The sequence below is a fragment of the Nothoprocta perdicaria genome, unplaced genomic scaffold (assembly GCF_003342845.1).
Source record: "Nothoprocta perdicaria isolate Ctin4 unplaced genomic scaffold, notPer1 scaffold_6, whole genome shotgun sequence".
Classification (NCBI taxonomy): domain Eukaryota; kingdom Metazoa; phylum Chordata; class Aves; order Tinamiformes; family Tinamidae; genus Nothoprocta; species Nothoprocta perdicaria.
This window is the reverse complement of record NW_020455865.1, coordinates 8,279,572-8,305,428: the sequence shown is the minus strand read 5'-3', so window position 1 is coordinate 8,305,428 and position 25,857 is coordinate 8,279,572. Positions and strand designations below refer to the sequence as shown.

Here is a 25,857-nt window from a genome sequence, read left to right as displayed (position 1 = left end):
GGGCAGCTGCTGACACTGCACTGTCCCCCACTCCCATTGCATGTTTCAGAGCACACGTTGGGTCAAGAACTCAACTGCGAGCAGAACCAGGGCATCGCTGCCCCACGCAGCGCGGCTCAGGGCCTCCCTGCAGACACAGGGCCAGCAAAACAGCAGCAAGGCAGTTCTCACCAAAGGCCCCAGGAGGCCTTTGGCCCTCAAGGCCATCTTGGCAGGTAAATCAGCCTTCCCTCTGCATCAAAGCACAACCCTGTCAGGGGCAGAGCACAACCGCATTCCTTCAGCAAACCAAGTTGCCAAGAACACAAAGATCTCCCAAGAGAAGCCCAGAAGGCCAAGCCAAACCTCCACATAAGATGGTCCTTGGGTTGGCCAACCTTTGCTTTGCTACGGAGCACCGAGGCTGGGCGCTACACTGGCAGAGCAAGAGCTGCGCTTCTTTCCACTCAAAAAACAGACACCAGCGGCTCAGATATCCAMCTCCCTGCAAGAAACATTCCTGCCCCCATACACAGTAAACGTACACCCAAACTTCTCAGGAAAAGTCTCTCYGACACCAGGGAAGAGGGTTCCCATCAAACACCTTATTTCCACTCACAGCGCAGAAGGTCCATCTGGGGTCGGCTCTGGCCTTTTCCCCTTCCATTCTTTGCCCCCTTCTCACTCCGAGACCTGCCTGAAGGGCAGCGCAAGAGGGAGGAAGCCCCACTCGGGGCTGGCTCTGCGTTCACTGCTCCCAGAGGCCAGGAGGGTTAGAGGCCCGTGAGATCTACAATGGCTTTAATAAAGATGGCGTCATCCCGGACGTAGGAATTCTTCGCTTCCATCATGGAGACGGGGCAGAAGAGCGGGCAGCCACTGGCAATGTTCATTTCGGTGATGGGTCGCTGGAAGGAGGAGGATGTCACGTCAGGTCGGAAAGCGTCGATAATGTGTTCTCGGTTGTTCTGATCCAAAAGCATCAGGGTCACCTACAGGGAAACACCAAAGCACACAAAAACGGCTGAATAAAATATACTATATATAATACTGCACATAAAAAAGCAGTACGAGAAAGATACCTAGCATTATGTCCTGCTCACTTTAGGCCTGGGAAAAGTGCAATTGCAAACTTAGTCACACTACGCAACCACGGACCTGAGAAACGCCTGCAACGAGGGTGAGTACAGAACGTCACCGAGAGCGGCACAACCACATCCTGCCCTGTCACTGGAAACTTGCGTGGCGCCACAGAGCCTCTCTCAGACTAACCGTGGAAACCTGTAACGGGCTGGGACGGAGTCGTCGCCAACACTCCATGCAGCCACTTTGCTCAGTCCCAGAGAGCTCCTGCCCCGCTGAGAGAAAAGGCGGCGCTTTCCCTGCAGCAGCAGCAGCTCTGTGGGCTGAGCTTCARAGCGCTCTGCACATCTGCAAAGTCTAGGGACTGAAATCTGAACTTCCGATATTCAGTGAGGAACTGCACCCTACATTCAGAGTCCAGAAATGACAGCATTCCCCAGGCCCACATCAGCACAAAGGCTCTGCTCACTTTTCATATAAGCTGTTCTTCTCCTGTCACTGCCTTTGCCCTTTCATCTGTCCTGCTTTATAGTACTTGGTACTTTCAGCACGACTGGGGAATCCCAAGGGCAGAGGACGTGTCAAAAGCCTGCCTTAGTCTTGTGCTTGCTGAGTAAACCAGACTGACAGTGTCTAGAAGCTCACGTGGGCACAAAACCAGAGAGGAGAACATCTCYAGGCAAAGCAGGTTTTGCCACAGACCTACCTTCTGGTTGAAGGGCCATCGCAGAAGTGCATCGTTGGGGCCTTTCATTACCACGAAGAAGAGAGACAGGTGGGTCCCGCGCCCGGTGCCGTCCCCGTTCAGGTAAACACGCAGGCACATCTTGTAGCCGTACTTGCTTGTGTAGAAAGCTATCAAAGCATTGCAGAACAGACACAGTGAGCGGCAGAACCAACAAAACCTCACACCAACAGTTTCTTTTGAACTCTGAGGACTCTACAGTTTGGATCCTCTAAGAGTCCACGTTGGGATATTATTGTATCTGCACCAAGGAGAGGTTCCAGAAGGTGACCACATTGAGACAAGAGTCAGATAGGATCTCAGAGTTCAGGATAGTCCAAAGCAAGGCTGTAACAAACCCTCTGGTATCCATAACATGCTGTTGTAGAACAGACCAAGGAAACTGCTGACCCTTCTGCCCTTGCCCTAACCCACCACTACAAAAGCTCCCGAGACAAGGCCAGAAGCTGCTGTTCTGCCTCAGCGCGACCACGATTCCCCATTGCTTTCCCATCATAGTTCAGGCAGCCACGTGGCATGCGACAGCTACAGGTCTGGTGTCAGGGAGTGCTTCAACGCCGCTCCCCTCTCTCACGGGGACGCTGACAGGTAAAAACAACCAACCCTCCCCAAGAGCAGCTGGGGAGGCAGAACATGCCYGGTACCCTCTGCACCTCCTATCTAAGCTGTGCCCTGGGGCAGAGCCACGGCCAGCGGGCTTCGCCCTCCCGCCAGGACCCACGTGCGGGGAAGRGCTGGGGCAGAGCCAGGCAGGCGCCTCCGGGATCTCCGGCTCTTTCTGGAGCGACTCGGGGCACGCTCGTGTTGCGGCCGCAGGTGCGGGCGGCCTCGCACAGCGGCCCTCGCAGCAGCGCGCTTGGCCTCGCGCAGGCCCTGCCGCCCCGCGCACACAGCAGGTCACCAGCCGGTGGCTTTCAAGCAGAAGACTAATTTTAGACTGTCCTGTTTAATGCCCCAGGGGAGCCTTTTTGAATTCTCTTATGAGTTTGGCCTTTGCAAAAATCTGCACCAGTGCTTTTTAACCCACAACATCGCTGAGTGGTATCTGTATCGCCTTTTAGTTGCTTAAACCTGATTTGATATTTTCTCATTCTCGTGTTTTAATACAAAACAAGTAAATAAGCTCATTTCCATGTTGGTATCTTTTTCTTTTTCTTTTTTTTTTTTTTTTAAATGATTTCATAGCCCTCTCACTCCAGCTCTTCCCCACACCAAAGAGTACTAGGCTATTTATCTTACATGGCAAGATAAACAAACACCTCCACAGGACTTTTCAGCAAAACCAAACATTTCTTTCACGTAATTTCCTCAGCTAAATCAGCAGCAGGAATGAAAATCCCTGTCGCAGAGTGCCACGACCAACTACTGTRGGAAGCAAGGCCTTGTACTTTCCTTTTGCAAGATTAATAAAAAGTACTTTTTTCTCCATAAACATCCTCAGGTTCCAGGCAGAGACTGCCTGTTCCTTCCAGCTCCTCAGGCCACGTCCCAAACAGCTCATCACCAGGCTGCAGATAGCAATCAGCAATACAGCACACGCTGTCCACAAAGTGTTGTTTTCCATTTGATGACACTGTTCATGAAAGCCCCGATCCCACAGCTACGAGACTGACATTTGCCTGCCTTTCCCTCCAAGGGGATGCACCACGCACAACTGTTTGCTGGGCGGAGGACAGAAATCACCCAGCACAAGAGAGGTGAGAGCAACTGCAGTCTGCAGCTTTGGAAACATTTCTGTTGATCTAAACGTCTTCGGTGACCAAGAGGTCTCCTCCTCCTTCCCTCCCCATCACTTCCCATCATGTTCCCTTCCTGGGTGCTGTGACTCTGATGCTCATCACATCCCTCCACAAGCTGACTCAGTTCTTCAAGCCCAGAAAAATCCCAGCCCGCTGCGAGGACGGTGGTTGCACGAGCCAGGGAGCCCCAGAGCTCAATGTGAGCAGCAGACACGTGGCCACAAGGAAAGAACCAGCAGCTCAGCCCATGGCCTCTCTGAAACTGCAGTCTCAGGAGACATTGAGGTTGCGAAGCTCTCGAGCACTGCACGAAAAGTAGACAGTCTTAGAGCCCTATCTCAAACTAAACTTGAACCCGATTTCTTCACTTTGGGAAAGAGAAAGGAAGTGCTGCCCTGCAAGAATGTGACAGAGCYGGGGGTTTCCACAGCTGTCACTGACTTTTCAAAGGAAATGGTAATTGCATGCAAGCAGGGTTTCAGTAGCACTTCTGTTCCCCTGAAGGGGATTCCTTTTTCTTCTTTCAGTTTTTCACAAGAAAAGGGATCCTAAGCAGCCAACATCCAGAAAATACTTATTTCTCTTTAAARTTACAACTGTTTTGCTTATATTTTGTGACGCCCCAACAACATGATTTCACATTTCACCAGGAAGTGTAAGCCAGGCTCTAGGTTCACCTGCAGGTTCCAAAACATCACTGGATGTTTTGGAAGAGTTCTCCATTAGATTTAAACCTAAGCTATTCCTCCTCATAAAATACAAAATCACCTCCTCAACGATTTTTTAACAAYTGGAACACAACAGGAAGCTGTTTCTTTGTCAGATTTCCTAGCTGTATCTTTGCTGTGTCTCAGAGCCGTAGTCCTAGGATGTGCTCTCGTAAGTAAAAACATCATCTCATAACCAGATATTCTTTTTCCTTTTCCTCTCTTTTTTTTTTTTTTTTTTTTTTTTTTATATAAGAGCAGTGCTTGGCTGGACAAATTCTGTGAGAAGGTTTGCCCCTCCTTTAATAGATAATCTAGCTCTTCTCTGGAAATGGCATGGGCTTTTACTTAGACATTGTCTCTTGCAACTTCATACTCTGGGTACAAAAACGTATCTCCAATTTTCTCCTTTGCTTAACCACTTATTGCTAACYGTGCTGTCGGAGTGTTTTAATTCTAACTAAGGGATAGATTTTGATTTGTTTTGGGCCCAGGTGTTGCATTTCCCGTTAGGGGAAGGAAAAAAGTTCTCCTGTAATGAAAAAGCCATCTCTTCCAGCAGATCGGCTGTGTTTGCCCCATTTGTTAAAGAGCGATTCAAGCTCCACTAGAAAAGAGGAGAAGATAACAGATGTACATCTGAAAGGCAAAGACTCTTCAAATGCTACGTTCAGCACTAAGAAAACCCACACCCAGTCGAAGCACAAAAGGCTTTTGCTATTTTGCGAGTCTGAGAGCAATAACCTGGAGAGAAGATCGCGGGAGAGCGGCCTGTTATCGCCTCCTGACGCTTCCTGGCAAATTCCGTTATCTTCCAGATGAAAACCCCATCGTAGGTGGAAGCTTCTAGGTTGCGGATCTTTTCTTCCATCTCAGCCATGGCCAAGTCTTTGAGTCCAATGCTCCTTTCCAGCTGCCGAACCTGCTCGGTGGGATACATGGTGCAGCCCGGTTAGAAAACATGTACTGCTGCGYGACCTAAGAAAGTCAGCAGACACTGGAACCTCCTTCAGGCCTGAGCTTTAGTAATAGACATTCTCCAGATGTKACAGGGGTCAGAAGAGGGAGAAATTTAGCATCATAAGCTAAGTTTGAATGCTGTCATTCTGGAGGAGATGCAACAATACAAGTCTGTGCTGGAAACTTTCCTGATGGAATGGAAAAGTCCTCTCAATTACAAGAGATGATGCTGGTGGAGGTGGGGGGAAGTCAACATTGTGGTAAAACTATATAGAGAAACAGAAGAGCTAACAATCCGCCCCCCCCAAAAAAAATCCTAACATAGAGATAATGACTGCTAGGTAAGATGATTGTATCTGTTTTGGCAGATACCTTATCAAGAGAACACAAGTATGCTACAAACTGCAAACTTCTGGGCACCAAGACCCTGGGCAGGACCTGCACGGAAGCCTACCAACTGCGGCAGCTTCTTCACTCTGGCCCTCCCCGCCAGGCAGGCTGCAACACTACCTGTTGTGCAGCATCAGTGACTAGATTCCTTTTGAAAGGTCCACAAGGAGATAAGGAGACCAAGCCCACAAAGATTCAGTAAAATGATCTGTCTCATGAGAAACCCTCAGAATAACTCAACATGTGCATTACTTGATTACTAACAGAGACCACTTTAGGCGCATCAGCTTAATGACCACCTTCCAGGAAGTTTTCAAGGCACCGGCACAAGTGGTGTGTCAGTTCTGTCTTCTGATTTATAGAGATTTCAGGGTTACACTGTTAAGAACCGCTAAAGCGAGATTCTCTAATTACGGGAAAAGTGAACTGAAATCGTTTCTGAGCAGCGCRCTGGAAAGCCCAAGCCAGTGGTTACACACCTTGTTACTCAGTGTTTCAATTTTCTCCTGGTCTAGTCGATGCTGCCGACTATACGCTTCAGCTGTTAGAGACACTCTTTCTACCTCCCGATTGAGCACGCACACAATGTTCTCAAAGGTCACTGTTTTCTTCTCAAGGGCCTCACACCTTGCCAGGAGCTCCAGGGACTTGGAGAGCTCCGTCTCAGAGCACAGAGCATTTCCTGTCAGGAGCGGGGAGTTGTTTTGTGATGAGGCAGGGGCAGGATGATGCTTTAGGTCTCCAGATGCTGTCTTGAGGCTCAGCACAAAACTCTGTAGCATGTACAGATGCTCTTCCAAGCACTTGCTTTCATGTTCTGCTACCTTCTCATTTTCCACCTACATGAAGAGAAATACATCCCATTCAGCAAGTTCAATCTACGCTGTCACCATCCACAGAACAAATTCCTCCTCTTGAGGTCACAACGTTAGCTTTAAATTACAAAAAGGAAAAACCAAAGAGAAMCTGTTACAAAAATGCTTGCTGGAAAGGTTTTGAAGAGCAGCTGCGTTCACATACAGTGATGGATGTTCAATGCATCCCTAGTGGTGCCTATTGCTCTGCTCAGTCCTCCTTCAAWACCTCCTACAAGGCCTCAGTCAGATACCAATGGACAAAACCTCACGTAATTCCTAGGGARGGCTGTGCACCAACACTGCCATTAGGAGCTGGGAAAACCAAGTCCCATGGACAAATATCAGCTGGGCCAAGTTATGGCTGAAGAACAAGGCACCAGCTGCTCAGTTTTGTGCTTACAGCTATAAGCACAGTAGCCACAAGGAGTCTCAGAGCACTCGGGGCATTCTCCAAGGATAATATTTCCTTAGGTGCAAAGGACAACTAGTTCATTGCCTGGATGCCCAAAGTCTGGAATGCAGGTGATTGCCCGTGCACACGGCATTCGCAAAGGGCTTAAAGCAACACTTTGTTCAAATATTGGAACACAAACATCTCTAACAAGCTAAATTACAGCAGTGTGCAGGTTATAAGCAACACAGGTTATAAGCAAGTCCCTAGATAAACATTATCAGGCAAGCCCTTACCATCTCAGCACATCCAATGACTTGAAATCTGCAAGGCACTTTACATTTGCCACAAGTCTTCACATGGTCCTGAAACTAGAAAGAAAGGAAGATGCGTTAAATAGATCTCATGCATCCCAAGCAGCTCTATCTTCATCACAATGAAATCCAGAAAATGGAGGATAAACTAGAGAAYAAAGACATCACTAACTGCTCCTTTTCAAGTCTGGTGAAAACTGGTCACTGCCTAGCATTAGTTTCAATTATCACTGTAATTTAAATATTTAAATGTAGAAGAATGGGGAGAGATGAGGAACAGTCTCGTAAAACAGGTAATCCATTCACACATGTTGCTCAGGGATAAAYTGAAAACTGCACAACAGCCGCAGGTTGTGCAAAATACCTGAAGGCAAGGCAGTTTGAGAACAATGTTAGACCCATCATGCAAGTCTTAGAGCTTCTCCCTTCTTCATTGCATCCTCCCTTGTCAGTCCCTCGTGGTATTGTGGCTTGTGAGAACTGTTCGCACACTACCCAAACTCACGACTTCACCCGAGCCAGGCTGGGACATGGCACAGTTGGGTAGTTCCCATTCCAGCTGAACATTATTAACCTGAGATCAAAAGCCCTCTTGTTCTCCTGCCTGAGYATTTATAGTAATTACTGCAGATAAGCCTATGTAAGGGAAAAGTTTCTGGCACGTCTAGTATGCCCTTGCTAGAGTCTAGGAGAAAACCRCTCTTCAGTCACCTAAAATCCAGCAGCTGCCCTCAAGAATGGAGACCAGKGCTGGATGTTTCACTGGAGGAAGTSCTAAGAGTCCCTCAACCCACAAGACAAATCCCTTGGGTTCCCACACAACACAGATTAATGGTAACAAGCACTGGCATGTCATCAGCTGGTTCCTGATACACCTCTCATTGTTAGATACCAACAGTCCATTTCGAACAAATATATACCATATTTAGCACCCACATCCGCCCAAATAGATGCCAATTAAAGTTGTTTTAAAAGCACGTTCACAAAAAAAGCACCTTCTAGATCCATCCGACTGACTTGGCTCAGAGTAATCTGACTCACTATGTGCTGCGGGACTGGAGCACATCTGCAGTTAGTCAGCAAAACGTTGGAGAGACGTAACAGAGGACATTAACATTTCAGCAGGCGATAGATCACCTGTGGGAAACCTAGAGGCACAAACCTAGTCTCAGCTGGACACCTGCCTCCGACTGCAGACAAGCAGATCAGTATCACAGATYACAGCACTAAGCCCTTACACTGGGTGCTCTTTACTCATCTATTTTTTTTTTCTGCTTCTTGGTTTCCCTGTCCTGCTACAAAAGTCTTTTGTTGCAACAACACTAAAAAGAATTGCCTGTGTCAGCCAGGACAGTTTGCACATGCTTTTTGAAGATGCTTTCCCCCCAGCTTGGGTTGCTAGACTTTTATGTCCTCCCCTTGGAGCCAGCAGCATGGAGGCACCATTAGAAATGGAGGATTTATTAGCAATGCCTTAGTTTAGCTGCAGAGGGGAGCACTTTCCCTGATCACAACAGCGGTTGCTGCTTTATACAGAACAAATTACACTTTCAGTCAAGGCGTGTGCTTCTCCTACGAGAAGCTATGTATCAAATTGCAGTAAATACACAAGCCAAAGTCAGGCTGCATCATTAGTCTTTAACGCAAAACTACAAGTGCCAGATRAGTTGTGCTCCCTGCTATTGTTGCAGTATTTTGAGCTTTATGGAAAGGCCAAATTTGTACAAATGGCAGCCCCTAACTGCCCCAGTTATTTTCCCCGTGCCACTCTCTTCTGGACTGGGTTTCCTCCCAGTTCTCCAACAACTCCAGTCACAGCCCATGGGGACCCAGATCACCACCACCACATATGATTTACACACAGTCAGATACCTTTTCTCGTGGAATCTTCTTTTTTCCACAGCCTTCACATGTCAAGGGAAATTTAGGGCAGACTTCATCATGAGCCTGCAAAAGAAGTGACAGGAGGCTATTTGGTTATTAAAAAAAATAAAAGGGAGCTCCAATAAGGTTACTATGATGAACACTTCAACTCAGAGAGGTCTATATTACAAAGGAGGACTGCTCTCCAACAATATATTCTTAAATCTTGGTTTTACTGATAAATCTGTATGCTGATTCACTCCTGTGATCTCCAAACTACCGCAGTATCTACATAGGCTTCTCTTCCAAAAAATTCAGCCTCAATTTAAAAGTTGCTAAAATCATTTTATGAAAAAAATCAAGTTACTGCTTTGATGGACAGGATAATCAACAGGAAGCTGCACTCATGGCTCTGCCAGGAAGATACATGTTCAAGCAGGTTAAGCAAACTAAGCTACTATCTCAGTAGTACGATTTGTATGACTTTTCCACTGTAATGGTTACCAGTTAACTGAAGTAAGAAATTGGAGCCTGGTTGTCACATGCTGAGCTGTCTGATAGTATCTTCCTGTGCAAATTAGTTTGCTAAACCATTTTCTGAACAGAAAAACATTTCAAAACAGTTTTAATTTAACAACCCCTACGCACAAGCACCCACTCCTGCAGCAAGAGCACGGGATTTGTTTCACGGTCAGAGAAGCTGAACAAGCAATCACGGCACAGCAATAGTCTCAGTCCTTGGCAGATACTCCAGATAAATCAGGAATGCCAGAACATCCTCCTACTTTCTGAACTGTTTCCGTGGTGCTGAAATCTTTCTTTCCACACTGACTACTTGAAACAAGTGAGCAACCTCACACTTCGCTTTTCTAATTACCATTTCAGAGAACTGGTTTGGCCTGGTCATCCAAGGTTCCACAATGTGTCACTGTAAATTCCATTAATACATGGTAAAAAAATCAGATTAAAAGATAAGCGTGCTGAACTATCCCTCCACAGCAAGAGCAGAGAAAAAAACCCAAATATTCAAAGCAGTTATGTGAAATCAAATGCTTGGAAAACTTGGTCACAATCATTCCCTACGCATTTGAAGTATTGAAATAAGTTACTATTCGGAAGAGAGGAAGGGGAGACAAAGAAAAAACGCGCTAGCTAAAATGCTGTTACCACAAAGTAGAAAGTGAAACCCACTGGGAGCTCAACGTTGGCTGCTTCGGGGCGCTCTCCTTTCGCGCTTTCAAGGGGCAGAGCCGGGAGATGTGCGGCACTGTCCCCAGAGAAGCGGCCTCCTCGGGGGTGACGCCAACCGTCCCCGGCCCCAGGGAGGGCGCGAGGCGCCCCCGGGGCCTGGACCCTTCCTCGGACCCACCCGCCGCCCGCGTGTCCTACAGGCAGCAGATACCATCTGGCCCACGACGCGCAGGGCGCTGGCACAAGAACAGACGCGACCGTCTGGCTGAGGGAAGGAAGCGCCATTGTAAACAGGGTCGTTTCGAAAGCAGGCACTTAAAATTTACCTTTTCCTGCGCCAGCTGCTACGCGTTAAATCACRACCTCCTCTCAAAGCAGCTTCACCCTGTCCTCCCCTCTGCCCCCAGCTATTCCAAACACACCGTAGAGCATTAAAGGCCATTCACACCCCAGTGGCACTGATATATCCGCTGCAATATACCCACATCCCTGACATACACTGAGCTTGCAGGAATAGAAAGGGGAGTGGGAGATAATGCTGCTCCCAAGCAAAGCCTAAACTGCAAGCAGTCCACACGCAAGCTGTTCTTAAGGCACCCAAACCCCAGCAGATGCAGTCTTCTAGACAGACTTTTTTTGTAAAAATAATTTCAAATTCTTCTGGCATCCCCCCCATGCCAGTCCGACCCTGCCCTCTCYAAAGGGGTGTCAGAGATGCCTACGCAGAGATAACGCTACCAGTTTCGTTACGAAACCCAGTCGGGAGCCAGAGCGGGGCATCCAAGCCTGATCCGCTGCACTCCACTCCCCTACGGATGGAGCAATCCCGGTGTTTACAACTCTCCCAAGCCCACGTCCATGAGCTCTCCTGCCACAGGGGCAAGCCTTGCAATATCCAAGCAGATACCTACAAGGTTTCGGGCAGCTTTTGGAAGCCACCACTCTGAACACGGGCTAGATAAGAACAGTCTCTCTTCCATTACACATTTGTCCTGAATATAAAATCTGAGGGGAGCAGGAGTTACTCTGCAGTGGCCTCGGGACCGACTTGTCACTCATCAGTTGTAAACCAGGGCACAGGGCAGCCTTCGGATGAGACCTCCACAATGTAACAGCTGGTGTRGAAGAGCAGAACTGGGCAGTTAGTAGTCTCCATAGCAAGGTCTCCTTCTTACCATTCAGCTAAAACCCCCAACCATTGATTAACCTGCAAACACATTCGCCTCCCTAAAAACAAGCAGTAAAATGATCCCTAACAGCTCCATACAACGCGCGCAAGGTTGTGCCTCAAGCAGAACAAGCTCAGCCCCATTGAGTTCAGTTGACAGACAGGAAGATCAGCTAATTAAAGGCTCTAGAAGGACCCTGATGGTCCATGAGGGTTTCCTCTGGACGCACGTGCTTGGGGGCTACCATCGCCGCTGCTCCTGCCACCAACACCCGCTGCGCTCSCCTCCGGAGGGTGCACGCCAGCGCAAACACGGGACATCCACCACTATTTTTTCTTCCCTTGCCTGCATGTGCCCATGCTGTAGCTCTCGTACCTTAATATCAGGAAAGTAGAAAAGCGATTTGCAGTATTTGCAGTTGAGGTTTCTCTCGGGGCACTCGCGCTCACAGTGGCGTTCCTTTTCATTCAGTTTGATCACTCCCTTACATGCCTGGCACTCAACCAGCACGAACAGGCAGCTCCCTTCATGGCAGCTCTGTGACAACGAGAGCAGCACATTTCAATACGGCCAGAGAGAAAAGCGCAGGCAGAGCAGACATGCACGCACAGAGATATATGCAAAGAAGTTGGTTTCAACTGCCCAAGCCGATCCCATCAGGTATGTACGAGCATTTCCCAAGGAACGTCAGGAATGTGCCACTTTGCTGGACCTGCCCAAGCAAGRCAAAAGGGAAACCTGCAGTTTAATCTGTCCTTTGGGCTCTCAAGGGCCTGATGAACTTGAGGTATGGAAGAGGGGACTGTTTTCCTGCTGCTCTCTCTTCAATGCCACTGAAAACCATTACCCTTGCACACCTTGGTCTGCCGCCGCGATACGTGTGCTCCCCAGCTTCCCGCTTCAGCACCTGCCATCTCCACGCAAATCTATTTTTGTGGAGGGTTTTCAACTGTTGGGCAAACCATGAGCATCAGCTAAGGGGCAACCGAGAAAGCCAAGCAGCTGAGAAAACTGAGCTTTCCAACAGCTGCTATGAGCTGCCTCTGGCAGAGCCTGGCAGGAAGGTCATCAGTAAAAGGTTTGCCAGAGACACGAGATACAGCAGAAGCGTTGGCGTAGGCTGAGCAACTCATCTCCCCAGCAAATATCCTCCCACAGCTCCTTGAAAGTCATTAGCCCGCCTTGAGCGCTCAGGAGCRGCRCCAGAAGGCTGGGGGCTGCAGGGGAGGAGCAACTGAAGGAAGAAAAATTAACAGGAAAGCTGGAAGAAGAAAAAAAAAAAAGAAACAAAMCCCCCAACCCAGTGTGGAAGTCCAGCACAAGAGGCAATGCTGTCCATAGCCCAGACTTTAAGGTCGCTGGGAGAGGAATCTGCCCCAGCATTCAGATACTTTGGAATTTCGCACTATTATCAAGTTAAGGACATTCCTTTGGTTTTCTAGTCTTTTCCTTGCTATGGAAAAATTGAAGGAGAGACCTGCTTGAAGCCTTTCCCATGCAGATATTCAGGATTATTATGTGTGCTCCTTGCACCCTTTCCTGGAGCAAGGCAACAAACAGCTGGAGGGCAAGGACTCCATTTGCAAGGAGTCAAGCAAAAAAGGGAATTTTCTATGAAGGGCACATCAGCTAATGCCGAATTCAAATCCCTCCCTTTGCTGAGACATGTTAGTGACAGACAAGTTTCAAGTCCACTTGGCATTATAACTAAGCATCAAAGAAACGGCCAAAAGACAAAGAATAAGATGGCATCAGTAACTGCTTGAAGCTTTGAGCTTTAGCTGGGCATTCGTGGGATCCATCACAGCCTTCACTCTGCAGTCCAACACCGTGGCTTTCGTGGAGGTTGCATTAACAGCCGCAGAAATGATGCCATAGGTTTCACAAGGGCCTTGCTCCCTTGCCTCAGAACAGCCACCTTAACTTCTCAAGAATTACCTTTATTCTTTGGTTTTAACAAGTGGTGTCTAAGACCAATTTCTTCAATAGAGACTTCATTTGGGATTTACTGCTAGGATTTTGGCTTCCTATGTTAAAGAAGTATTTGAAAGTAGTTTTAAAACACATTCCTGAAAACAGGCTCCACCATTGCCTATTTGCCTTGAGCTGTAAAAGTACTAGGCAACGGGACACTCAAGGAAGCCTTCTCCAAGCTCTTCTGCGATTTGTTTCTTCATCCTGCTGGAATGATTTTGCTAAGAAGATTTAAGTCTGAAGTGGCTGTGKTCCCAGAGCAGTTCTAGAATAAAAGCCTTAGGCTGAACTTGACTTGGCCTCAGGAGAAGAACTGCTCTTAGGCCAGAGCAACGCAAACTGGTCTACACTGTGCAGAAGGTTATCAGCCCCTTTCAACCAGGTACAGTYTATGCATCTTTGCCATGCCCCACTTCAGATACAGGCAGTTTAATTTTGCAACAAGAAATTTAAAATTGCTGCATTGGAATAYACTGAATCTTAGTACATAACTGTTAGACCTGTATGGGATGTTCAAAGGAACTGMAAACTTCTGAGTCAGTTATCAGCTCCACAAATCTTCTAGGCTGCCATTAACAGCTGCAGTGAGAATCCTGTGAACAAGTGACCAAGATGAAGTGACCAAGTTCATATCTAAGGCGGTCACCAGCTCGATCATTAGGAAGTGGACACCACACTAATGCCACCAGGCACCTGGGAAGTGTTATGTGAATATGTGCAGTGGCGATTTGAATTCAATACTTACTTCTGGGAGCGAAGCACTACTAACAGTGTGGAGAACAGCAGTATTGACTGGTGTGCTTTAAGTGTGACAAAAATACCAACTGTGTCAATCATTATCCAGGACAGARTTACCGGGAAAATGTCCCTTTCTTAAAGGAAAGCTTTCAACCAGGAAAGTTAAATCAAAACGGGTAAACTTTAGGTTTATACTTCAAAAATTGACTTTGACGTCAAGAAAGGAAGTTGTTGATTACAGACTGTAGTCTGTGGCCAACTCGGACTTCACAGAGGTGAGTCAGCCAAGGCTGTGACCCAGAGGTGTCGGTGAGGACATGACACAAGAGTGTCGTCACAGCATTAGCCTGGGAACAGCACAGGCATTCAGAAGACGGGAGATAGGACGAAAAATCACCACTGGGACAGATGCCTTTTACACACTGGGGAAATGAAGCCTGTGGTGAGCAGCTTAATTTCAAATCTAATCTCCTTAAAGCTTGTCAGAATAATTTCAAGTGCCTGCCTTTACCTCAGCAGGCTATTACACAAGTGAGCGCATGCGATCATGGCTTTGGCACCTGCCTGCAATCCGGCGTCCAGCAAATTCCTCACCAGGAGTGAAATGTTGCCCCAAAACTCCAGAAGCTCAGCATGCAAACTAAGCTTTCAAGGGGGCTTTTAAGAAGGGACACGTCACTAATCTGAACTTCAAAGGTGGTGAATTAGAGCTTTGCATTTTCAAAGGGGCAGATGCTAATGCTGGTAATTAGGTGGGCCACCACAATAACGCTGAACTGTTTTTAGAACTAAGTGCTAATGGGGACCCTCTAGAGCTGGGGCTTTCCAGCCCCCTCCCACACACATTTTCCGGCACTCCCTGCGGCTTACCTCCCACAGCGCGCCTTGGACAGGAAGCAAGCTAGCATGTAGGCAGCCAGCCCTATAAACCCTGCTGCAAGGGCTACAGGGAGGCCAACTTCTGTTTGTAGATCCCAGCTCGGGAAAGACAGAGCAGATTCTTCTTTCCAAAGCAGGAACTCCTTTGGCATCCTTATGTGCAAGTGCCTCATAACGAATGTACGTTCTCAAAAGAAATCAAATTAACTGCTAGGCATAACAATGTTCAGACTGGGACTGGTTGCAAATGGTATCTCAATGCCATAGCACAACCTGGAGCCAAATCCCTCACAGAAAGGCACTAAGTGCTGCTCCTCATTTTAAGAGAAGGGTCATGGTCTCCCTGGTGTGACATCATCAAGCATGCTTGCCATGAAGTTTAAAGCTCAGTTTCTTGTGAGGGCAATAGGGTAAGACACATGAAGCTACATTTCAAAGAGACAAGCCACATCAGGGGAAGTCGCTTGAAAGACCAGCRGCTCTAAGCAACATGCAAACTTTGAAGATGGAGTTTTCAGCCTAAGATGAAAGTCCCAAAACAATTAGACATTCTTAGGAGCACATTTGGAAAGAGGAAGCACAAAACGGTGAAGTGTCATGGAACAGGAGACCCTTCCAGGTCCTAGCCCCCCAATAACACATTTTTGAAGAGGGAAAGTTTTCTCTACACAAAATGTAGGGTCCCCTGGATCATCTTGCAGAGATCTGTAAGAACACWGGGCACGAAGAAACTGCCCAAGTCRCTTTGTCCCCTAGCCACAGGAAGTCACTCAAGTCCAGAAGGGTCTGCAGGCACAGTCTGCACCACGGTGTAATATCACTCAGGTTCTGAGTTTTGCTTCCTGCACAATCTTTTAGGTTTCAGTTCAGGTGCTTTTTTCAAAGCCAAGGTGACAACTGACTGCAAGCAAAGTCTGTTCTAATCAAAATTGAAGGGGATATTATCACCACAAATGACAGTCATCTAACCTCATTAGCCAAACTCATCCAACTTACCAGAAGGAAATAAAAACAAATAAAAAAAAAATCCACACACGGAAACACATTACCTTCTCTTCTCTTCATAGCTGAAATACTGTTTTCAGGATTCCAAGGAAAGATCCAGCAAGACAATTTCAGTGTTATTTCTCAAGCCACCAAGGGGAACAGGGCATCTCTGCTTGTGACAAGAAATGAAAATGCCTTTGCTGACTACGTAGACACCTCTTGCGACCCCTTGTTTCCTACTCCAATCCCAGTCAAAAGACTCCAAGAGCAAAAGGGAGGGAAGATCCATTACATTGCCAAGAACTCTCCAGGTGATTTAACAGGGAAGCTGTAGCTACCTCCCCAGGGGAGGCCTSTGTGACCTGCAGCTACGAAGACACTTGTTTACCTGATCAGCAGAGGCAGAACAAAATCTTGTTTGACTTGGGTGAGAGCCTTGGCTGGCAGCCACCAGCCAAGCGGAGAGCAAGCAGAAGCCACGAGGCTGAGGGTACTGTGCCATGGGAGCACATGCCAGGCATGAGGCATACAAGAACTGAGGATATTTTGATAAAACAGAAGATAGACACGAGGAACTGGAGATATGGTGATGCAAGAAACATGTTCCAGGGCTGAGGAACCGAAGTGCTTCAGACTTTTACTACCCATACAAATCTTTATGTGGTTTCCTCCACATCCCTCTACCTGGTTACCACAGGACTTTGGTCTCTTCTTCCCTTGCTCTAACAGGCTAGTTTTAGGCTCTTCATCTCTTCTCAGATTTGCCACCTGAATCTAAAGCATCCTGTCCACAGCTTACTCTGTACACRAACATTCAGTTCAACTGATCAAGAACGCCACCTACGAAGCGGTTACCAAAAAGGAAAAGTCACCCTGCCTGACCACGAAATACTTTACTGAAACAGCTCTACGCATCAACTACTGTATCCAAAGTCAGAAAAATGCATTTATAATTCCCYACTCTAAACATTTTACTCTATACACTTCACACAGCTCTGGCCAGGAGTGCAAATCAAGTGAAGATTTCACTCCTTCTGCTTTGCATGTCCCCTTTCAATGTGGACTTTGGTAACGCTGAACAGAAAGCAAAACTAAGATTTTTCTTTTAAGAATTTACTTAAGATTGAAATACTAGAGATTTTCAGCTGCAGAATATTTTTTCCCCTCTTGTTTGTTCCTTAATAAGATTAGGGAGTCAAAAGTGACAAAAAATTCTTGATTTATAAGCAGATAGCATCTAAACACATGTGTCTCAATCCGAACACTGCACAATTTTTAAATGAGCAAACAATGAATTAACTTTTAGGGACTTTCCATGTCCTGTCAAAAATAGCACAGCAAGGGACTTTCCATGGCYGGAGTGCAGAGCGGCTCCGAATTCAGCAGCACGAGCCACGCAGCAGAGCGGTGACCCCCAAGCAACGCGCGGCTCGAACCCCCCCGGGGAGCGCTGCTCCCCACGAGGACGCTGCAAGCAGGAGCGCCTCTGGGCCAGCGCATTCATCTGATACCTCCCTTCATCAATCCTCTGCCACACATACCAGCTCGTAAGCTCCACACCATATGAGGATGGCCAGGCCTGATTAAATTCCAAAGCTGTTTGAGAGGCAGCTGGGATGAGAGATAATACAAGCCAGACCCTGTCTCCTCCTACTGGTTCCCAGTCGAGAATATATTTTTTCCCCCAAGAGGTCACAAAACTGCACTACCCTCATGAGTACTAGATGCCACACATACTATGTTGAATAGAGTCAAAGCTCTCTCTTGAATAAACCAGCTGGTACAGCTAAGAAATCCCTGTTCTCYTTTAAGTGAGGGAAAACTGCCTTAAGATTAGCAAAAATTGTGATGGTCAAGTTCAGTGCTGCAGGTCTGCAATCCAAGGACTCTGATGTAGCACCTCTCCATGACAGACTGGTTGAGCAAAATGCCTATGAGCACATTTTGAAGATTACATGGAGAATAAGAAAGGAGGCAGTCTCATAAATTCAGATATTCCTAAGCAGGTCTACCTGTGACGCAAAAGCAAGCACCACACACGCTTACAGCCTTGCAGGAAAGGAGACATCCCATAACAACTCACAGCCCTTTGAAACTGCTAATCCAAGCACCAGCTGGGCCAAAGGCTGCATTGAGGTACTTGTAARATCACCCAGAGCCTTTGGCAGCTGATGGTTTTTGCTGAGCCTTGCAGGAATCACAGAACCACAGAATGGTGGAGGTTGGAAGGGACCTCTCRRGATCATCTAGTCCAACTCCTCTGCTCCAGCAGGGTCACCCAGAGCACGGGGCACAGGGTGGCATCCAGGCGGGTTTAGAAGATCTCCACAGGAGACTCCACAACTTCTCTGGGCGGCCTGTTCCAGGGCTCTGGCACCCTCACAGGAAAGAACTTCTTCCTCACATGGAGATGGAACTTCCTCTGTTTCAATTTGTACCCATTGTCCCTTGTCCTGTCACCAGCCACCACTAAGAAGAGGGTTTTTTTGAAATCCAGGAGAACTGAAGTTCTTCAGATCTCATCAACCACAGCCCCTCTATCAATAATATTGTCAGCTGCTGACAAATATAATTTGGTTTAGTCTAATGGAGATGAGCTCCTTACTACAGTCACCAGCTTGAACACCACAGCAGGCACAAGACACATGTGCTAAGTGGTTGTACAGCATGACTTGAAGTGTGCATCAAGAAATGTGCAGGTACCAACGCCACAGAMTGAACTTGGAGGTTCAGTGAAACCCACAGGCCCCAGAAACGCTCCTTGAGGATTCTCTTCACCAGAAACCTTTCAGTAATAGAATCACAGAACGGCTGAGGTTGGAGGGGACCTCTAGAGATCATCTAGCCCCTCAGTTTTAACATCAAATAAARAAGTTTATTCAGTCGCACATACTCACACCACAGGCTACTCGCAGAGACAAGAATGAGGGTTTCAAAGCAGTAGAAGCATCTTCTTCCACTTATCTTGGGACTAATACTCTATCACAAAGAAGCAGAAGGCTTTAGGCAGCAGGACAAGGAAGGGCAGGCACAGAAGTCTCTCAACATGCTCAGCAAGCTAGGCAGAAAACTCGGACACAACCCAGACTGGTGCTGTTTCTTCCTGCCAACCTGCAACAGTACTGCCTACAGAATCCATAAGTTACACCAGACAGGCCGAGGTTAATCTTGGATATGAACGAAGGCCCATGAGCCACAGGGTTCTGATTCCAATATGGGGAAAGCATTAGGGGAGCAGGGGGACAGAGGAAGGTGGGGACGAGGGGTTTACCCCTTCTATCTCAGTCCCTTCACTTGACGGCTCTTCATTCCACGATAGATTAAAGGAATTCTCAGGAAAAACAAAACAAAACAAGGTGAACTTTGTTGCCAACACATTTTGACAAGGCAAACCCCCAGCAAAGCCTACCCAGTGGGAAGTGCAGAACAGCAGGCCACGGGTAGGGAACCACTTGCCATATCGTATCCTCAGATGGGGGCTAATGGTAACCAAATGCAAGGCACTGTAATTCTCAGGGAGAACATTCCTCTTTCAAGGCCCGTTAGCAAAACCTACGTGCTGGGAACTAAGTATCCTGGGCCCAGTGAAGCCTAGAGAAGTTCCTGGACTAAAGAGCTGATGGGCTCCTCAAGAGGACAGAGTACAAAAGCTGTGCTGGTCGGCAGCCCTGGGATACAGACACCTCAGAGTGACTTCTAGCCAGTCAGTGAACGTCCACCCCACTGCCCTCACTCYGCAGCAAGCACATGGCCTGGCAGCTATGAGAACTGCCGGCTGCGAAGAGGCTGCACTCCTGAGGTTCACAGCTCCAAAGTAGGTTTTAGGTTCACATAACACAGCAAGCTTGGCAACAACCTAATTGCACAGCAGTTTCTTAATGCTTTGTTTGCATCTTTAATAGCAGAGAGGAGTATAAGATGGGGTGAGTGGTTCTAACCACCAATAATGTGGCTGGAGCCTGAGGTCACAACCACCTGGGAATTCCTTCGGCCCAGCTGATGCTCTCAGTAGAGCCCACAAAGCTGGCTTGGGCAATAAGTCCAGTAAATCTCTGCAAACTCCAGGAAGGCCCTGCTCACAGCGAGATAAAGAGAGGTGTCACCACCCACCRTGACCACCAGCACACACACTTGAAACTGCCTGGACTTTCCCTATCATCACACGGGCAAAACGGATAGGAAAAGCACAAATACTGAAAGCTTTGMTCTTTACCTCATACTCCTTAATAGTCCCCTTCCAAGTGCAGCCATCGTTAATACAGATGGCAGGTAGACTTTCCACCTCCCGACGAGCTGCGTTGTCTGGGAAAGCCTGGAATAAARGGGAAAAAAAACAGTTAAACTACATGAATTACTGTGTGGCTGCAGTGTCTGTCCAGTCTATGGATTCTTTTTCAACCATCCCTAAACAAGACTCCTCCCAAACCACTTACCACATCACATCCTCCAAGGTGTGCTAGTAGCAAACAAATCTTTACCAGTGTTGAAATAGAACACCTCTACATTTACATGACCTGAATATTAGATGCTGGGGAGTCTACTAGCATGTTAATCATAACTTTCACTATTGTTTATAACAGAATGTTTCCTGACAGTAAGGAAATCTCGGAGCTTGCACTTTACACAGAAACCTACAGCTGGTATCAGTGAGCTTGGTTTTATTTTTTGAAGTGAACTTTTACTTACTGAGCTTGTCTCTAAAATGGAAATTCCTTCTTCATATATTCCCTCCTGAATACAGATGGCACACTTTTGAGGTCCAGAACTAGCAGACAGAAAAGAATAATCAAAATACAAAAGAAGAATATGACAACATACACGACTCAGGACGTGGTTCAGTTACAATGAAGTTGCTGATAAMTTCATAAACTAAAGGATCTTAGTTTTAAAAACATTTTTAAAACATTTTAAGCAGAGTTCATAAGCAGAATGCACTCTGCTTAGGTGCATCTTGACACCCCTTTCTGACCATTTTTTTTTTCCTCATGATTGTTCTGTTCAATTTCCCTCACTTAAAGAGAGGAGCGAGTTAAAACACAAATTTGTGGTTTTTTTTTTTTTCTGAAAGCCAGAATCCACAAAAGTTTCTCACATTTTGGCACAATAACCATATAAGGATTTTTTTGAGCAAATTCCATCAACAGCTGTTATATTGACTGAAAGATCAGCTAATCCACCTCAACTGACAACCAAATTCCAAAAACAATCCAGAAAATTCCAGAAAAGTGGACTTTCACGCAAGCTGCAAAACAACACAAGCAAGATCACACGTTCCCTTAAAGAGGACCTGATGATGAATCTCTGAGACAAAACACATCTTCCCTTAGCGAAAAGCCACTGAAAATAACTCTTCTTTGCTTCCCTTGCTTTTACTCATTTTGGTTTCCAAATGAAGGCATGAAAGTTACCTTATAATTTTCTTCAGACAGTAGGAACAGTAGCGATGTCCACACTGAGCTTGAAACGGCCTCCTCAATATATTCTTGCACTCTGAACAGAGGTATTTGACCTCCAGTTTAGTTCCCAGTATCTCCTTTGAAAACCCAGGCTGGTTTAGATCCAAAGAGCCAGGTGGAGTAGAGTTTGCTGCTGCCATGGGAGCCCAAAGTGCTGCCTGGATCTCAAAAGCCTGAGAGAAATACAAATATTGTCCTTGTTTAATCGTAGCTGGAYGGTGGTAGCTTTGCCGTGTAAACTGTGCTAGTTCCAGCAGGCTAAACCAGCACCCAAAACCCAAGAGCAGAGGGAAGAGCCAGATCTGAGCCACGAGACTGCCACAGTGTGGAGTGCAGCGACCAAAAACCTAACTCCAGAATTAACTCCAGGACGGGCTGAGCAGATCTCATTAAAATCCCCCACCCAAATAAGTTAATTGCGACACGGGGGGATCGGGAAGGGCTTCTGGCGCCGAGCCAGAGCAGAGGGGGCCCGCAGCTGAACTCGTCCCGCGCGGGAATCGGCGGCCTCCCGTCACCGCAGCCGGGGAGCCCGGCGGCTCCGAGCACGGGCCTCCTCCCCGGCGGGCTGCGCGGCCTGCAGCGGGTACACCAGCACACCCAGGCGGCGCTTAAACAAGGCGCGAGAGAGGCGGCGGGGAGCGCCAGGGCCCGGCGCGCCCGGGGCCGCTCGGGACAGGGCCCCCCGCCGGGGCCGGGGCCGGGGCCGCCACCGCCTCCCTGCTCCCACAGGCGACAGCCCCTCCGGGCCCCGCGGCCCGCGCTGCAGCCGGGCGGGCCCCGGAAACCCGCGGCTCGACGGAGGCCCCAAGGCCGGGGCGGAGCGGGGCGGCCCCGCACTCACCGGCACCGCCGTCCGCGCCGCACCGGAAGCCCCGTGGCCGGGGCCACGCCCAGCGGACACGTGTGGCCGGTCACGCCCCGCCCCGCCGGCCCCGGTCCCGTCGCCCCGTGTCGCCGCTCCCGTCCCCGCCCCGTTACTCCCCTCTTCCCTCCCCCGTTAGCTCCCCGTCACCTCTCGTCACTCCTTTGTCACCCCTCCCGCCTCTCCCCCGATACGAGCAGGACGCGGTCCCGGGGACCCCCGCGCGCCGCCGGCTCCCGCCGCCCGGGATCGGTGCAAACAGGGACCCGCCGGCCTCGCGCCCCTGCGCGGGCGGGAATCCCCCTTCCCGCCGGGAAGCACCGCGAGCCGGGCAGGACGAGAGCGGAGCCGGCGCCTCCCGCCGCTCCTCTCCCGTTAACGGCACCGAGAGCGACCCCCGGTGCCCCCGTCCCCCCAGCGCCTCGGCCGCGGCACCGGACGTGCCCGGGGGCTCCCGGCGCCTTCCCGGAGCTGCCGCCACGCGGCCCCGCAGCCCCGCGGACACGGAGCGCCGTGCGGGCGGCTGCGGCCCAAAGGCAGCACAGGCGCAGAAAGGCCCCGCTCATCCCGGCTCATCCCAGGCTGTGCTCGGGATGTGCCCTGCTCCTGCCCGAGCCGCACGGGACCCTCGGAGCAGCCGGCGGCGGCTGCCGGCGGGTGACACCGAGCGTGTGCCCTGCCCTGCCCGCTCACCTGCCGCCCGCGCGGGCCGCGCGGCTCCGCTCGCAGCATGGCACCGCCGCGCAGAGCTCAGCCTAGAACCGGAGRGGGCAGAGGGCGGCAGCGCCCGCTCATCGCACGGGAAGCGGCCCCGGGAAGTGGAAGCGCCCCACGTGGCCGTGAGCTCAGCGCCGAGGTGCTTTTCGCGGGGGAACTTCGTGTCGCTAAAGGTCACGCACAGATGGGTCACTCGGCGGGGCCGCCGCAGCCGCCGCTCGCTCCCGCCCGCCGTGCTCCACTCCTGAACTGGCCTCAGCGGCTCCGGGCACCACCAGTGTGACCCCCGGGAGCTCTCCAGCCTGGAGAGGCTTCTGGACACACAGCGAAGCTCTGCGGGGCCCTGTCGCCTCGTGTGCGGCTGAACACGAAGGTCTGGTTCTCACCATGTCAGGGAATTCACCCCACAGGCGGGAAACCTTGGGCAAAACCAGGGCTAACCCGCGTGTGGGCCCCTCCAGAGTGCCCAGCACCAGAGGCACCGTCAGGCGGTTCTTCTGGCTATCTCTGGCAGGGAAGACAGCTTGGGAGCGGGGGCAGTTGCAACTGGGAGCAAGTTAAGGCAGCTCTTGATGTTGCCTGGTCAGGCCGAGCGGGCTTCTTTGGGAGGCTCYGTTTCCTCTAGGCTGCCGCACAGCCCAGAGTGCTCCTGGGCACAGCCGCTCCAACACAGCCACATTCCTGCATGGCAGCGCACCGGGACAAGGTGCCACCCGCAGGGCTGGTGCAGGGGACGGTGGGGACACCCCAAGGCCTCGCTGCCGGTGAACTGAACCCATCTCCCAAGCTGAGGATGGTGGCAGGAGGGTGACAAGTTACCAGTGACAGCACGTGTCACCCTGTAACCTCCCACCGCACTGTCCTGGTTACCCCTGGTCACCCCTCCGTGCACCTGGGCAGTGGGGCAGCAGGCGCAGGGAGACGTGGCACCCGCCTTCCTCTGGGGATAAGGACACTGAGGGGCATGGCGAGGTGGATTCAGGGGGTACGTGAGCGAAACCAAACCCCATGCGGGGAAAGGAGGCAGAAAGCGCACGGTTTCTCCTAGCTCCTCCCTGACGACGGGACACGGAGGGGGCAGCAGGACCTCGTGGCGAGGGCTGCAAGGGCTCTAGTGGCTGCGCAGCACTGCCCTAGATTGCCACTGCTCCGCTGGGGTCAGGGCACGAGGCAGATCCCCCGCCTGCGCTGGCGCTCCACGCAACCGCTCTGCAACGTGTGGGGCCGCACGTCCCCGCTGGCATCACTGCAGCTCTTCCGTTACAAGGACCCTTTTCCAGGCATGAGGGCATTTTGTCCGGGAAAGAAAGCATTAAAAGAGCAACATTGCCAGAATTATTCATTAGATTATTATTTAATTCACTGGGGGGAAAAAAAAAAAAAAAAAAAAAAAAGCCATTTCCTGAAGTAACGTTATCCTGGCAGAACTGCTGAGCACAGACTGCACTGAGAGCACTTTTTGGACACGGGAAGGGCCTCACCTGAGCCACCCATTACCAGAAAGGAAGCACTGGGGATGGTGCAAAACAAACTCGCTGTTGCAATGTTCCATTTACCACCAAAGGGTCAGGGGGAAAAAAAAGGGGGAAAAAGTAACTTTTGCARTGGAGAGTAACAAGTCCTCAACAACGCGCGACTTGCACGACTGAGCGGTGGCTGGTGGAGCCCGGGGCGTTGCAAGGACGGCACTGCGAGGAGGGAAAACCCCTCGCGCCCCAGCCCGCAGGAGAGCCTTCCCCTCCCTCCCCRTTTCACAAGTGACCACAGGGGCTATTTAGCTTTTTTCCCCCTCCCTGGATTTACCAGAAAGCTCGTGGTGATGSCAGATGACTCAGCCCTGCGGGCTTGGAGTTTTATTACGCTTTGTTTGGAAAAGCCCAGTATTTATGAGGGCGAACCTTCGCCTGACGGACGAGCTGACGCAAGTTCACCGCCCAGAAGGCGCCCGACGCGGAATTTCACGGGAACGAGAGCGCCATGAGCTGCCATCGCAGCCCGCCCCTACCTTGCGCCCAGCAAAGCGCATTTATTGGCGCCGCGTCCCTCGGCGGGGCGCCGGAGCCGTACTCCCTGCCCCGCAAAGACGGGCCGGAACCGCCGGAGCCCAAACCCCGGCCCCGCCGCCGCCTCACGGGCCGCGCCGCCAACGGCCGCCCCAACGGCCGCGCCAACGGCCGCCTTCCAAACCCGCCCCCGCCCCCTCGAGCGCCACTATTGGACAGCAATTCTGACAGGGCTGCTGCCTTAGCCAATTATCTGTTGGTATCGGTTGAGTGGCAGTTGCAAGATCCTATTAGAGTGCACAGTGGGGGGGGAAGTTCGCCGAGCTTTCGGCTGAATTTGACATTAAGCAATCAGAGAATGCGCACGTTGATTGACAGACTCCGTGGCCTATCAAAAGTGATTGCGTCAGGGCGTGACCGAATTACTATTTATACCTAAGTTCATTGAGGTGCCCGAAGTCCCAGTTCCCTTGATGGTGCAACTCTCCACCAATGAGAGACGGTCTTTTCTGAATGGCGGGCACGCCGCCCTATCGGCAAGCGCACCGGCGGCCCCACCTCGACGGGGTGGGCGGGCGCGGGGCGGAGGCCAGCCCTTCCCCCGCCCAATCAGTGGGCGGTGCCCGGTGAGTGGCGGGCGCGGCACCGAATGGGGCGTGGCGGGCGAGGGGCGGCAGCGGCGGCGCGGGCGGCGGGCGGGGTCGGTGCCATGGCGGAGAGCGACTGGGACACGGTCACGGTGCTGCGCAAGAAGGGCCCGAGCGCGGCCCAGGCCAAGTCCAAGCAGGTGAGCGCGGCGCGGCGGCCCTCGCTGACGCAGCGCCCGGGCCGGAGCCCTCGCGGCGGCCTG

At 50.3% G+C, this 25,857-nt stretch overlaps 1 protein-coding gene across 2 annotated transcripts; it reads right to left on the bottom strand.

Moving 5' to 3' along the window:
* Positions 1–422: 422 nt before the first annotated feature.
* On the bottom strand, positions 423–21,753 carry TRAF2 (TNF receptor associated factor 2). 2 transcript variants are annotated; one of them, XM_026049515.1, is made up of 10 exons: positions 21,375–21,753; positions 20,653–20,731; positions 20,180–20,278; positions 11,764–11,925; positions 9,038–9,112; positions 7,148–7,222; positions 6,083–6,442; positions 4,998–5,175; positions 1,769–1,917; positions 423–971 (listed from the first exon to the last, which is right to left on the bottom strand). In XM_026049515.1, the coding sequence occupies exons 1-10, from the start codon at positions 21,560–21,562 to the stop codon at positions 753–755; spliced, it is 1,584 nt and encodes a 527-aa protein (XP_025905300.1). In that variant the 5' UTR covers positions 21,563–21,753; the 3' UTR covers positions 423–752. The 2 variants fall into 2 exon arrangements, with proteins under 2 accessions (XP_025905300.1, XP_025905298.1); XM_026049513.1 differs by lacking the exon at positions 11,764–11,925 and having other exon boundaries at positions 21,375–21,626.
* Positions 21,754–25,857: the final 4,104 nt, after the last annotated feature.